We start from the raw sequence: 14,591 nt of genomic DNA, 5'->3' as shown, positions 1-14,591 counted from the left end.
CACTGCTCTTCAATGGAGAGTCTCACTGCTCTTCAATGGAGAGAGTCTCACTGCTCTTCAATGGAGTACTCTCACTGCTCTTCAATGGAGAGAATCGCACTGCTCCTCAATGGAGAGTCTCACTGCTCTTCAATGGAGAGAGTCTCACTGCTCTTCAATGGAGAATCTCACTGCTCTTCAATGGAGAGAGTCTCAATGCTCTTCAATGGAGAGTCTCACAGCTCTTCAATGGAGAGAGTCTCACTGCTCTTCAATGGAGAGTCTCACTGCTCCTCAATGAAGAGACTCTCACTGCTCTTCAATGGAGAGACTCTCACTGCTCCTCAATGGAGGGTCTCACTGCTCTTCAATGGGGAGAGTCTCACTGCTCTACAATGGAGAGAGTCTCACTCCTCTTCAATGGAGTGTCTCACTGCTCTTCAATGGAGAGAGTCTCACTGCTCTTCAATGGGGAGAGTCTCACTGCTCTTCAATGGGGAGAGTCTCACTGCTCTTCAATATGTAGAGTCTCACTGCTCTTCAATGGTGAGTCTCACTGCTCTTTAATGGAGAGAATCTCACTGCTCTTCAATGGGGAGAGTCTCACTGCTCTTCAATGGAGAGAATCTCACTGCTCTTCAATGGGGAGAGTCTCACTGCTCTTCAATGGAGAGTCTCTCTGCTCTTCAATGGAGAGTCTCACTGCTCTTCAATGGAGAGTCTCACTGCTCTTCAATGGAGAGTCTCACTATTCTTCAATTGAGAGAGTGTCACTGCTCTTCAATGGAGGGAGTCTCTCTGCTCTTCAATGGAGAGAGTCTCTCTGCTCTTCAATGGAGTCAGAGTCTACCTGCTCTTCAATGGAGTCATAGTCTATCTGCTCTTCAATGGAGAGAATCTCACTGCTCCTCAATGGAGACGATCTAAATTGTCCTCTATTGATGGGCGTCTCGTTTTTTATTTTCGGAGTCTCTTACCTTTGCGTCCATCCTTTCAGCAATCTGAATATTAGCAGAACATGGCTCCTGCATTGTTGTCATGCTAAGCCGGAGAATGTGAATGTTGGCCACTTCTGCTGCAGCTAATTGCAATCTCTTTGTCAACTTGGCAACTGTGTTAAACTGTGTGATTAACTGAAGGAATCTTTCTTTCCTGATAATGATTTACGATCAGCAGGTTTGAAGATTAACAGTTAGGAGAGGGTGGTGTTTTCTGATGCTTTCCAAACCCACACCCACTTTCTTGCTGCGCCAGAACAGACATTGTGGTAATGATTACTGACAAGAAATTAGCTGTGGTTCTCTGTCTAATTGTAAACCAGGCTGATTCTCGATCATTTACTTCACCATCAGCACCCAGCATACCTCAGCCAAGACAAACCCAAGTGAAAACAGATAGAGGGACCCGAGACCCAGATTCCTATCTCTGTTCACGACGATTGCTGAATCCCTCAGGTAATTCACTCTGTGAATAAATTCTCGTGTTTATTGTACTCAACTCTGCTTTGCCGTTCGATCTCTCTGCTTGTACATCTCCTTCACTGATCTTCTTATCCGCCTGCAGCAGGTTAATCCACAGATCTTCTGTGTCTGATGCCGATCGATATGTTGAGCTTCCTGGTCCTTAGTCAGATATTTGAGGGGCTGAATGTTGTCCTTCTGTCCTTCACTGTTACTGGGGCAACTTCCTGGAACTCGCTCGCTAACCGCAATCTGGGTGTACCTACACCACGTGGACTGCAGCAGTTCCAGAAGGCAGCTCACCACCACCATATGTAGGGGCAATTCGGGATGGGCAATGATTACTGGCCTCGCCAGCGATGCACAATCCCAATAGCGAGTGGTTAGCGCCAGGGTCCCAGGTTCGATACCCCGCCTTGGGTCACTGTCAGTGCGGAGTCTGCACGTTCTCCCCGTGTGCGCGTGGGTTTCCTCCGGGTGCTCCGGTTTCCTCCCACAAGTCCTGAAAGACGTGCTGTTAGGTAATTTGGACATTCTGAATTCTCCCTCTGTGTACCCGGACAGGCGCCGGGAATGTGGCGACTAGGGGATTTTCACAGTCGCTTCATTGCAGTGTTAATGTAAGCCTACTTGTGACAATAGTAAAGATTATTGTAATACCAGGAGAAAAAATTAATCTTACAGTTCAGTCAAATAATTTTAAACTGCATAATGATTCCTGTTGTAAGATCTGGACCCCACCAATACCACCTTGTTTATTTTATTTTACAGGTGAACTCGAGCATGAGGTTATTTTCTCAAAGAAGCTTGCATTTCAAATTATTCTTGGGGAGGAAATGTTTGTTCGTTGTTGGCGCCTTGTTGGCCTTCTTTATTTTTGGCTATGCAACTCAGTGCATTGCTGATCGCTGGCGTTTTGCAAAGTTAAGTGACCACTCCTTCCTCATGTTGCCGAATAGCCGCTGTGAGACCCGGCCCCCATTCCTGGTCCTTCTGGTCACCAGTGCCCAGGACCAGTTGGAAGCTCGCTCGACCATTCGCCAGACCTGGGGCAGAGCGAGGACCACCCATGGCAAGAGGGTGGTGACCTACTTCCTGCTGGGGTACAGCCGAGAGCATCAGGAACAGCTGCAGAAAGAGAGTTCACTGCACAAGGACATCATCCAGAAAGATTTCACCGACAGTTATTACAACCTGACCCTCAAGGTGCTGATGGGCCTGGAATGGGTGGACCGATTCTGTCCGTCCACATCCTTCGTGATGAAAACCGATTCCGACATGTTTGTTAACGTGGATTATCTGGCCGAGCTCTTGTTGGGAATGAATCGCACAAACATTTTCACCGGCTTCGTCATGAGGAATTTCAAACCCGTCAGACGCAAGTCCAATAAATGGTTCGTCAGTGAACAGGAATATCCTCAGGAAAAATACCCACCATTCTGCTCCGGCACTGGGTACGTGCTGTCGGCCGATGTTGCCAGTCGAGTCTGGAATATTTCCGGGATCATCCCCTACTTTAAACTGGAGGATGTTTACATCGGGATGTGCTTGGCGGAGTTGAAGATTGAACCAGTGAAAATCCACTCGCAGCGGAAGTTCCACATCGGGAAGGTGAAGTTTTCCGTTTGCAAGTTTCGGAATCTCGTCACCGCGCACAAGGTGAAACCCTATGAGGCGCGAATATACTGGAAAGCTCTGGAGCTTGCAGCGAATGAGCACTGCCCTGGAGACAGAACAGCTTGAAGTGACGTGATAGATATAGAAATATACAACAGGAAATGGACGCACAGATGTACAATATAATGCAACGGGAAAATGTAGCAGAGGGGCGATGAAGACAATTTTACACAGCAGGTTGTTTAGATCTGGGATGCTCTCCCAGATGAGCTGGTGGAAGCTGATTCACAAGGAACCTTCAGTGGGAATTGGATACATATGGAAGGGGCGATGAGGAAACAACATTGAGCAACATTCTGTCTTTTTTTTCAGTAACTGAAATTTCTAATCCTTAAAATAAGTTGCTCATTAAAACAAAAGATGCCCACATTTCACATGGACATGATGACATCTGATTGTTGTACTCTCATTATTTCTTTTGTGTCTTTTCCAAGGATTCATTGTAAATCTTCTGGACGTCTGCAAAACAAAACACGTTTTCAACAGAATGTATAAGTTGTTAACTCCGGAAAATTCGAAAAGGTTTTCAATCAGATTTGACTGTTCTTCAGGATCGCGGAATCCTACATTTCAGATTGCCTGAAACTACCTGCACCCTCAGCTCCTCTCAATGTTCGCAAAACATCTGATCATATTCCCAAGGCTCCCTGAGATGCTCATTCCCCACTATGGATTCGCAAATTAATGCTCTGTCATGTTTCATGGCCATTTTCTGAAGTTCAAACTCTCTCTCCTGATATTTGCCCCTGATCTGTATCTCCCGTTCTCTTTCTTTTTCCTCTCTCTCTCGCTCGTATTCAAGCTGCTTTCATTCTTTCTCATGTTCCATTTGTTTAATTTGCAACTGAATTTTTTGCCATTTCCAATGAGTCAAACTCTATCTCAGGCAACTTTAAATGCTTAGCCACCGCCATAATTACCTCATCTTTTTGCATTTTGTCAGGTAATGTAACTGCAATGTTTTTGCCAAATCTAACAGTCTGCTTTTAGCCTCTGTCCGTAAGGTACTGCTTGTGACCGTCTCCACCCTCAAAAACTTCAGAGCCTCTGAAAGAGCCATTGTCCACACCACACTCCCCACTTAAACTAGAATACCACACCGGAAAAGCGCCCACAATATGCTCTCCTCTCACTGTCTTTAAGTTCACTAAACCAATGCAATAGATAGACTTTTATCCCCCTCGAGCCCCCAATTGTTATGGGTCAGGGTTGAGAGAACCCCAAAGTGTATCATGGACTTCACCTGACCCACAACTTTTAATAGATTGTGGTATGGGGAGCACACGGCCCACTCTACAGGTGTGGGACAGCAGAAATGGAAAAGTTCTTTTTTAAAGCAAAACAATGTTTATTCTGTGAACTCAAGTTAACCTTTTTTAAAACAAACAGTGAATATCTTAGCAACCATTAATTCAAATACAACCCCAAAGAATACAACGCTAGGTAACGTGTATGCTGTCCTTTTACACCCAAAAGACTTAACAAACCTTCAAACAGGAGCACATCAGAGTTTACATTCAATACCGAAAACATTTATAATTCTGAATTCACCAAATGATTAAGAGATAGCCCTTCATGGCAGAGAGCTCAACAGTACAACTGCTTTGGCTGTCTTCAACTGCAACACACTGTAAAACGAAACCAAAGAGACAGACACACCCAAGCTCTTTCTCAAACTGAAACTAAAAAGCAGAAGTGGAGCTCAGCTCCACCCACACTCTGCCATCACTCCAGTAACATGAGCAGCTCCATTTCTTAAAGGTACATTTCTTAAACACCCATTTCTTAAAGGCACTCTCACATGACAGCTCACCCCTGAGACCGCAATATTTCAAGGGCAGAACAAGGAAGTAGAACTTCAACCCGGCAGTTCAATGCCAATGTTTACCCTCCGTGGGTGCAAATAGCTTTGTTCATTCCCAACCACAATGTCCCAATCCAAAGGGAACTGGATAAATGCCAGAAAGAAGAAAACAAAAGGAAAGTGTTTTTGGTCAAATTTCCCCCCCAATCTTCTGTTGCCCACAAGACGGTGGCCGAAATTGTCAACAATCTGACCTGTCCTGACCCAGCCAGGGTTTATAAATATTTCACTGAGGCTCTGTTGTCATGTGAGAGTACCCTTTAAGAAATGGGTGTTTAAGAAATGTACCTGTAAGAAATGGTGCTGCTCATGTTACTGGAGTGATGTCAGAGTGTGGGCGGAGCTGAGCTCTGGTTCTGCTTTTTAGTTTCAGTTTGAGAAAGAGCTTGGGAGTGTCTGTGTTTTTCAGTGAGCTGCATCTGCTGTTGATCCCTGCCATCCAAAGACTATCTATGGATCATTTGGTGAACTCAGAATTGTAAAAAGGTCTCAGTATTAAATGTAAACCGAATGTGCTCCTGTTTGAAGGTTTGTTAAGCCTTTTGGGTGTAAAAGGATAGCATAGAGGTTACTTAGTGTTGTAGTTTGGGGGGCGGGGCGGGGGGGGGGCTGCTGGTTGCTAAGATATTCGCTGTTTGTTTTAAAAAGGTGAACTTGAGTTCATAGAATAAACATTGTTTTGTTTTTAAAAACACTGGTCCATTTTCTGCTGTCCCACACCTGGAGAGTGGGCCGTGTGCTCCCCAGACCACAATCTATTACAGGTTGTGGGTCAGGTGAACTCCATGATACACTTGGGGGTTCTCTGAACCCTGGCCCATAACACTGTATATTCATAGAATCTTAGAAGCCCTACAGTGCAGAAGGAGGCCATTCGGCCTATCGAGCCTGCAGCAACCCTCTGAAAGAGCGCCCTACCTAGGCCCACTCGCCCGCCCTAGCCCCCTAACCCCACCTAACCTGCACATCGTTGGGCAGTAATTTGGCATAATTCAGCACGGCCAATCCACCGAAACTTCACTTTTTGGGGGGATGGGAGGAAAGCGGAGCACCCGGAGGGAACCCACGCAGGCGCGGGGGAGAACGTGCAATCTACACCCCCGAGGCTGGAATTGATCCCGGGTCCACGGCGTGAGGCAGCCGTGCTGACCACTGTGCCCGCCGTGCCGCCCAAAATTTAGAAAAATGAGCGAATGCAAAAGTTGGGATTTTCCATTTCTGTTAAACCTCTGACGAACACAGAGCAAGGTGGAGATACAGCAAAGAGGCACCAAACATCCATAATCTAATTCAATCCCGGAGATTGGTGAGGAGCAGGTGCCAGTGATTATCAGTCACGTTGATTATTGATGAAGTCAGAAAGTGGAAGTGAGAATAGGGAACAAGTGCAATGCGGAGGTTACAGAGAGAGGGAGGGTTGCAGGGGCTGGAGGAGGTTACAGAGAGAGGGAAGGTTGCAGGGGCTGGAGGAGGTTACAGAGATAGGGGGGTTGAAGGGGCTGGAGGAGGTTACAGAGAGAGGGAGGGTTGCAGGGGCTGGAGGAGGTTACTGAGATAGGGAGGGGTGTAGGGGCTGGAGGAGGTCACAGAGATAGGGAGGGTTGTCGGGGCTGGAGGAGGTTACAGAGAGAGGGAGGGTTGCAGGGGCTGGAGGAGGCTACAGAGATAGGGGGGTTGAAGGGGCTGGAGGAGGTTACAGAGAGAGGGAGGGTTGAAGGGGCTGGAGGAGGTTACAGAGATAGGGAGGGATGCAGGGGCTGAAGGAGGTTACAGAGATAGGGAGGGTTGTAGGGGCTGGAGGAGGTTACTGAGATAGGGAGGGTTGTAAGGGCTGGAGGAGGTTACCGAGATAGGGAGGGCTGTAGGGGCTGGAGGAGGTTGCAGAGATGAGGAGGGTTGGAGGGGTTGGAGGAGGTTACAGAGATAAGGAGGGTTGAAGGGGTTGGAGGAGGTTACAGAGGTAGGGAGGACTGTAGGATCTGAAGGAGGTTACAGAGATAGGGAGGGGTGTAGAGGCTGGAGGAGGTTACAGAGATAGGGAGGGTTGTAGGGGCTAGAGAAGGTTACAGAGATAGGGGGGGTTGTAGGGGCTGGAGGAAGTTGCAGAGATAGGGAGCGTTGTAGGGACTGGAGGAGGTTACAGAGATAGGGAGAGTTGTAGGAGCTGGAGGAGGTTACAGAGATAGGGAGGGTTGTAGGGGCTGGAGGAGGTTACAGAGATAGAGAGGGTTGTAGGGGCTGGAGGAGGTTACAGAGAGAAGGAGGGTTGAAGGGGCTGGAGGAGGTTACAGAGATAGGGAGGGATGCAGGGGCTGAAGGAGGTTACAGAGATAGGGAGGGTTGTAGGGGCTGGAGGAGGTTACCGAGATAGGGAGGGCTGTAGGGGCTGGAGGAGGTTGCAGAGATGAGGAGGGTTGGAGGGGTTGGAGGAGGTTACAGAGATAAGGAGGGTTGAAGGGGTTGGAGGAGGTTACAGAGTTAGGGAGGACTGTAGGATCTGAAGGAGGTTACAGAGATAGGGAGGGGTGTAGAGGCTGGAGGAGGTTACAGAGATAGGGAGGATTGTAGGGGCTAGAGGAGGTTACAGAGATAGGGGGGGGTTGTAGGGGCTGGAGGAAGTTGCAGAGATAGGGAGCGTTGTAGGGACTGGAGGAGGTTACAGAGATAGGGAGAGTTGTAGGAGCTGGAGGAAGTTACAGAGATAGGGAGGGTTGTAGGGGCTGGAGGAGGTTACAGAGATAGGGAGGGTTGTAGGGGCTGGAGGAGTTCACAGAGATAGGGAGGGTTGTAGGGACTGGAGGAGGTTACAGAGATAGGGAAGGTTGTAGGGACTGGAGGGGATTATAGAGAAATTCGGAGGATTAAAGGGACCTTGGCATGTTTGTCCATACACCTCTAACGACGGGAGGGCAGGTTAATAGGGGGGTCAAAGAGGCATTTGGGACCCTCGCCTTTATCAGACGAGGCAGAGATTACAAAAGCGGGGAGGTCACGGTGGAGTTGTATAGAACTTTGGTGAGGCCACAGCTGGAGTAATGTGTGCAATTCTGGTCGCCACATTCTGGGAAGGAGGCGATTGCACTGGAGCGGGTGCAGAGGAGATTCACCAGGATGGTGCCTGGGATGGAACATTTAAGTTAAGAAGAGAGGTTGGATAGGCTTGGCTTGTTTTCGCTGGAGCAGAGAAGACCGAGGGGCGACCTGATCTTGACCTGGACAAGATTACAAGGGGCATCGAATCATAGAATTGAATTTGCAGAGCAGAAGGAGGCCAACCGGCCTCCTCATGCTGCTCATGTTACTGGAGTGAAGTCAGAGTGTGGGTGGAGCTGAGCTCTACTTCTGCTTTTTAGTTTCAGTTTGAGAAAGAGCTTGGGAGTGTCTGTCTTTTTCAGTGAGCTGCACTGCTGTTGATCTCTGCCATCCAAAGACTGTCTATGGATCATTTGGTGAACTCAAAATTGTAAAAAGGTGCCAGTGTTAAATGTTTGCCTTAGTTGAAAGGCCAGTTACGCGTGAACACAAGTTCAGGTTCGGGGCATGAGATGTGGGAGGATTTGACGGTCTGGAATGCACGGCCTGGGAGGGTGGTAGAGCCGGGTTGCCTCATGTCCTCTTAAAAATTACCTGGATGAGCACTTGGCACATCGTAACATTCGAGGCTATGGACCCCATGCTGGCAAATGGGATTAGGTGGGCAGGTCAGGGTTTTTCCATGCACCTTCTGTACTGTACTATTCTTCGGTCAGTCTCCATCCCTGGGAGTGGCCGGGTCATCCATGGACCAGGAAACACTTTGGGTATGCACGCCCCTTCTTGGGCAGAATGCTTTGTCGCGTGAGAGTACCTTTAAGAAATTGGTGTGTCGGAAATGTACCTTTAAGAAATGGAGCTGCTCATGTTACTGGAGTGAAGTCAGAGTGTGGGTGGAGCTGAGCTCTACTTCTGCTTTTTAGTTTCAGTTTGAGAAAGAGCTTGGGGGTGTCTGTCTTTTTCAGTGAGCTGCACTGCTGTTGATCTCTGCCATCCAAAGACTGTCTATGGATCATTTGGTGAACTCAGAATTGTAAAAAGGTGCCAGTGTTAAATGTAAACCAAATGTGCTCCTGTTTGAAGGTTTGTTAAGTCTTTTGGGTGGAAAAGGATAGCACAGAGGTTACTTAGTGTTGGATTCTTTGGGGGTGTATTTGAATTAATGGTTGCTAAGATATTTACTGTTTGTTTTAAAAAGGTTAACTTGAGTTCATAGAATAAACATTGTTTTGTTTGAAAAAATACTCGTCCATTTCTGCTGTCCCACACCTGGAGAGTGAGCCGTGTGCTCCCCAGACCACAATCTATTGAAAGTTGTGGGTCAGGTGAACTCCATGATACACTTTGGGGTTCTGTAAACCCTGACCCATAACAGTTTGTTGTCTTGGTAAATACTCACGCCAAATGGCTATCCATAAAGGAGATGGAGTAACAAGGCTACAGTGGGCGCCTCTTGCCGGGTATTCACCGTACACGGCCTACCAGAAGCCATTGTGTCCGATAATGGGGACGATTCCAGACAAATGGAATTTGGCCAATCAGTACAGCCTCAAATCAACCTACAACCAACAGGTTGGCGGAAAGGGTCGTAAGCACTTTTAAAAATTCTCTGCGGAAGACTAGGCATAGCATGTGGAGCATTTGGAATATATTTTCCAGCCAAATAACCAGAGGGGAGGTTACGGAGGAAGTTGTACTGCTGACTGCATGTGGGACCTCGGCGTATACCCTGATCCGAAGTTTAACATGCCCGAAACGCTCAACACGAGGACAGTTTCAGAGCTCACTGAACTAGCAAAGGGACATTCCCACCCGAAGCCCTCAGTAATATTACAAAGGTTCAATGTTAACACCACGGGGAGAAGCCCAGGGGAGGCCACTGCAACCCTTGCAGCAACGCTAAAACAAAATCCCAGGGCATCGCGATTTTCGGGTCGGCGTCGAATGACACGTTGCGGGACCGATTGGTGTGTGGTGCAAACGCTGTTGGTGTGCAGTGAAAATTCTTAGCTGAATCGGAGATAACGTTTAACGAGGTGCTGGAAATTGCGTCAGCCGTAGAGAGTGCCGAGAAGGGCGCCCAGGAGCTGTAAAGATCACAGAGTGATGAGGACCACCGGTTAGGGCGGGGGGCTGTGAGCAGCAGTGGTACCAGGGGTGAAGGACTTGATTGGACTGGAGAGAAAATGGAGAAAACTTAGACAGCCTAGGAGTAACGCAGAGCGGTATCAGCGCGTGGGCGTCACTCCTCAGGAATGTGCAGATTTAGAGAGTCAGAGTGCTTCGCGTGTGGAAGGAACGGACATTTGAAGGTAAAAGCAAGCAGAGCCTGCCCCGGTACCAGCAGGGTAAATAATCCAGTCCCAGGGCACGGTATGGAGGATTGCCCAGCTGGAGAGTGGGAGAGTTTTGCCACTGAATGATGCTAGAGTGGGAAAGGTAGCCCCCCCCCCCCCCCGCCATCTCAGTGGGGTTGTTAATGAATGGCCAGCCAGAGCAGATAGAGGTAGACATGGGGGCGTGCGCTAACATCATGAGCGAATAGTCCTGCCGGAAGGAGGAGTTTGTGGTAGCGAGCCCCTTTAAGGGGGGAGGGGGGGTGTGGGGGGGAAGGTTTCGATCTTGCGGGGGGGAGAGTCGTGTGACCTGATTGGCCTCGGGCTGGACATTGCAAATCCTGGGGCTGAGCGTGGGGGTTTCCCGCCCGGCCTGGGATCGAAGTAGACGGCAGCACATGAGTGACACTCAGTACGTAGTTCGTCGCTTCTACTTCATGTGGACTTTCTGGGCCCATTTATGGGGACAGAATTCCGATCGATAGTGGGCCCGCGCTCGAAACGGCCGGATATTTATCAACTGAAGTCCACAAATTCTTTTGGCAACAGTGGCGACGTTAAGGCCAAGCTTGTCTGCCCACGGTTTTCCGGAGGCGTTGGGTTTCCGAACAGAATTCACCAGCGTTCCAACATTTTACGTCATCCAATAGCAGTAAACTCGCACATACCGCACCTTTCGGGCAGCACGGTAGCGCAGTGGTTAGCACCGTGGCTTCACAGCGCCAGGGTCCCAGGTTCGATTCCCGGCTGGGGTCACTGTCTGTGCGGAGTCTGCACGTCCTCCCCGTGTCTGCGTGGGTTTCCTCCGGGTGCTCCGGTTTCCTCCCACAGTCCAAAGACGTGCAGGTTAGGTGGATTGGCCGTGATAAATTGCCCTTAGTGACCAAAAAAGGTGAGGAGGGGTTATTGGGTTACGGGGCTATGGAGGAAGTGAGGGCTTAAGTGGGTCGGTGCAGACTCGATGGGCCGAATGGCCTCCTTCTGCACTGTATGCTCTATGTTTTTTTTTACCACCCCTCATCAAATGGACTCACAGAGAGGGCCACGCAAACCTCCAGGGCAGCCGTGGGAAAATAGCACAAGCATCGCTGCAGACAACATTGGCACATTTTCCTCCTTCCCTCCAGGTACCACGCCACACGCGCCCACTAGAGTTACCTCTGCCGAGCCGCCGCTGGACATGCCTGCGAGGGCCAGGCTGGGCCCCCGGCTCCTCCCAGCTCGGCGGGGAGGTTGGAGACGCAGCCTGGTGTTCAAATCACCGCTCAACAAGAATGCGGAGGACATTCGAAGTAGATGACCTCGCGCACGGGGGGGGGGGGAGTTTCGGGACTGGGCCCCAATTTGGGTCCTGGGCGCCACCGTGGCCAGAACAGGCCCGGTACGTATCGGGTAGAAGTTCCGGATAAAATCCTAAAAGAAATAAGGCATTTAGAACCCGTGAGAATAAAGAGAATCCTCCGATTAAACGTTCCAGCAATGTTGCTCTGAGCGGGGGAAGTGTAGACACGAGGGAGGGCCCAGCGCGTCCCTGGGCTTTTCCCAGCCGGTCTGGGCCTGCAGGCGAAGTAGACGGGGCCACAGCACTGACACTCTGTACCTAGTTTCTCCCTCATGCTGAATAGTTTGTTTAGTTCCTGAGCTTGGTGTTTGCCCATCTTTGATTTATTAGGGGGTTCCACACCCGGGGTTGATGGATACTGCCCCAAACTGCGTATAAACAGTGGAGAGGCCATACAGGGGGGGGCGACCTCTATACCTCCAGTGAGGTACAGACAGCCGTCTGCACAGCTACTGGTGAGAGAGGTGACGAGTCAAGGACTGAGTTTAATGGAGCATGATGTCTCCGGGAGATCAGGTCTAACTGGCTGGAAACTTTTTAACTGAAAGACAAACTTATTTTTTAAAAAAAGGCCAAAATGTGATCCTGGACGAGTTGGGTAAGATCAAAGGAAAAATCCTTGTTGACCCAGGGATGCACGAATCAATTAAACTCGAAGGCGAGGTTGTAACGTAACTGGAAGGCTTTAAGAGACTAGATCCATTCCCCAGCAGCTTCGGTACAGAATGAGGGCTGCTGGGACGGCACCGGTTCTTATACCCCGCCTGTCTGGGCGGAGCTACATACCAAACAGCCCATGGTAAACTCCTAGGTTGACCCAATGGTCTACAGCCTCTCGGGTACTGCAATACCTGATACTACCACACCCAGATTTTTCACAGCAAGACCCGTGCCTCGCGCCTTAGCAGAGAAAGGAAAAGACAGAACTGCACCAACTGGAAGACTTGGACATCATCAGACCAATTCACTCCGTTTTTTTAAAATCTATTGTTTATGGGATGTGAGTATCACTGGCTAGGCCTGCATCTGTTGTCCATCCCTAAATGCCCCTTGAGAAGGTGGTGGTGAGCTGCCTTCTTGAACCGCTGCAGTCCCCGAGGTGTAGGTACTCCCACCGTGCTGTTAGGGAGGGAGTTCTAGGATGTTGCCCCCCAGCGACAGTGAAGGAACGGCCGATATATTGCCAAGTCGGGGCGGCGAGTGACTTGGAGGGGAACCTCCAGGCGGTGGGGTTCCCAGGTATCTGCTGCTCTTGTCCTTCTCGATGGTAGTGGTCGTGGGTTTGGAAGGTGCTGCCTGAGGAGCCTTGGTGAGTTACTGCAGTGAATTTCCAGATGGTACACACGGCTGCTACTGTGCGTCGTGTTTGTGGAAGGGGAGCAATCAAGCGGGGCTGCTTTGTCCTGGATGGTGTCGAGCTTCTTGAGCGTTGCTGGAGCTGCGCTCATCCAGGCAAGTGGGGTAGATGATCTAGCGTATGCGACAGAATTTACACTCCCGACCATGTAGATGGTAGACAGACTTTGGTGGGGGGGGGGGGGGTAGAGGGTGGGGGGGGCGGGGGAAGGTCAGGGGGTGAGTTACTTTCCACAGGATTCCCAGCCTCTGACCTGCCCTGGTAGGCAGGGTATTAATGTGGCTGGGTCCAGTTCAGTTTCTGGTCAATGGTGTCCAGTTGGGTGTTCCGATGCACAAATGATCCAACACGGCTGTAGATGGGGCAACTCTGTTTTATTGTCTTAACTGCGGTAACAACTAACTGCTGGCTTGGGTACGTGTTCACCAGCTAACCTGTGGACCCAGACCTATCACTATCTTAGTGAGGCACTCAGCACATGGTGTATGCCTGAGAGGCACGCTGTGAGCTTTGTGCTCTGAGCTAGCTCCTGGTAGAATGAGCGGGAACTGTGGTGTTCCCTGTTTTATAGTGCGTGTGCTCTCACTGGTGATTGCCTGTGATGTTATGTGTGTGCTGGTTGGTCTATCTACCTGTCCATCAGTGTGTGTGTGATTGCACCATGATATGCTGATGTGGATGTCATGACATCCCCCCCTTTCACAAAGGATATGTGCCTACATGCTAATAAATAGAAATGTGTACTGAGTGCATCTGAGTATGTGTGTGCAGTATTTACAACATGTACATGGGGCTAAACTATACACAGAGGAAGGTGTCAGGTGCAACAGAGCAACGATGTTGTACCACAAACAAAACAAGTGCAATCATCAAATATCAAAAGAGAACTCCTGGAACGAAACACGTTAACAGTATTGCACAACAATGCAGTGAGTCCAATGTGCTAACAGGCTCATAAGTCAAGTCTCTCAGGTGTGCGACGAATTCGGGTTGACCGCCTCAAGGGTGGGTCAGGATCCATCGGCTGAGGAATGGGCCTGGCCACGGGCGAGAGAGGAATAGGCAGAGTGGCAGGAAGCCCGGCCAGGTGGTAGATGTTTCAGTAGGGGAGCATTTCGGTAACAGTGACCACAATTCAGTAAGTTTTAAAGTACTGGTGGACAAGGATAAGAGTGGTCCTAGGATGAATGTGCTAAATTGGGGGAAGGCTAATTATAACAATATTAGGTGGGAACTGAAGAACATAGATTGGGGGCGGATGTTTGAGGGCAAATCAACATCTGACATGTGGGAGGCTTTCAAGTGTCAGTTGAAAGGAATTCAGGACCGGCATGTTCCTGTGAGGAAGAAGGATAAATACGGCAATTTTCGGGAACCTTGGATGACGAGAGATATTGTAGGCCTCGTCAAAAAGAAAAAGGAGGCATTTGTCAGGGCTAAAAGGCTGGGAACAGACGAAGCCTGCGTGGAATATTAGGAAAGTAGGAAGGAACTTAAGCAAGGAGTCAGGAGGGCTAGAAGGGGTCACGAAAAGTCATTGGCA

General features: G+C 49.4%; 1 protein-coding gene across 1 annotated transcript; it reads left to right on the top strand.

Moving 5' to 3' along the window:
• The first annotated feature begins 1,305 nt into the window (after positions 1–1,305).
• Positions 1,306–3,574, top strand: LOC140411572 (beta-1,3-galactosyltransferase 5-like). Its single transcript, XM_072500653.1, has 2 exons — positions 1,306–1,433; positions 2,211–3,574. The coding sequence occupies exon 2, from the start codon at positions 2,223–2,225 to the stop codon at positions 3,180–3,182; it is 960 nt and encodes a 319-aa protein (XP_072356754.1). The 5' UTR covers positions 1,306–1,433; positions 2,211–2,222; the 3' UTR covers positions 3,183–3,574.
• Positions 3,575–14,591: the final 11,017 nt, after the last annotated feature.

The sequence above is a fragment of the Scyliorhinus torazame genome, chromosome 4, assembly GCF_047496885.1.
Source record: "Scyliorhinus torazame isolate Kashiwa2021f chromosome 4, sScyTor2.1, whole genome shotgun sequence".
Taxonomy (NCBI): Eukaryota; Metazoa; Chordata; class Chondrichthyes; order Carcharhiniformes; family Scyliorhinidae; genus Scyliorhinus; species Scyliorhinus torazame.
This window is presented reverse-complemented; position numbering and strand designations above follow the sequence as displayed.

Coding starts and splice junctions, on each gene's coding strand:
- LOC140411572 (XM_072500653.1), top strand. CDS start 2,223: ATGAGGTTATTTTCTCAAAGAAGCTTGCATTTCAAATTATTCTTGGGG.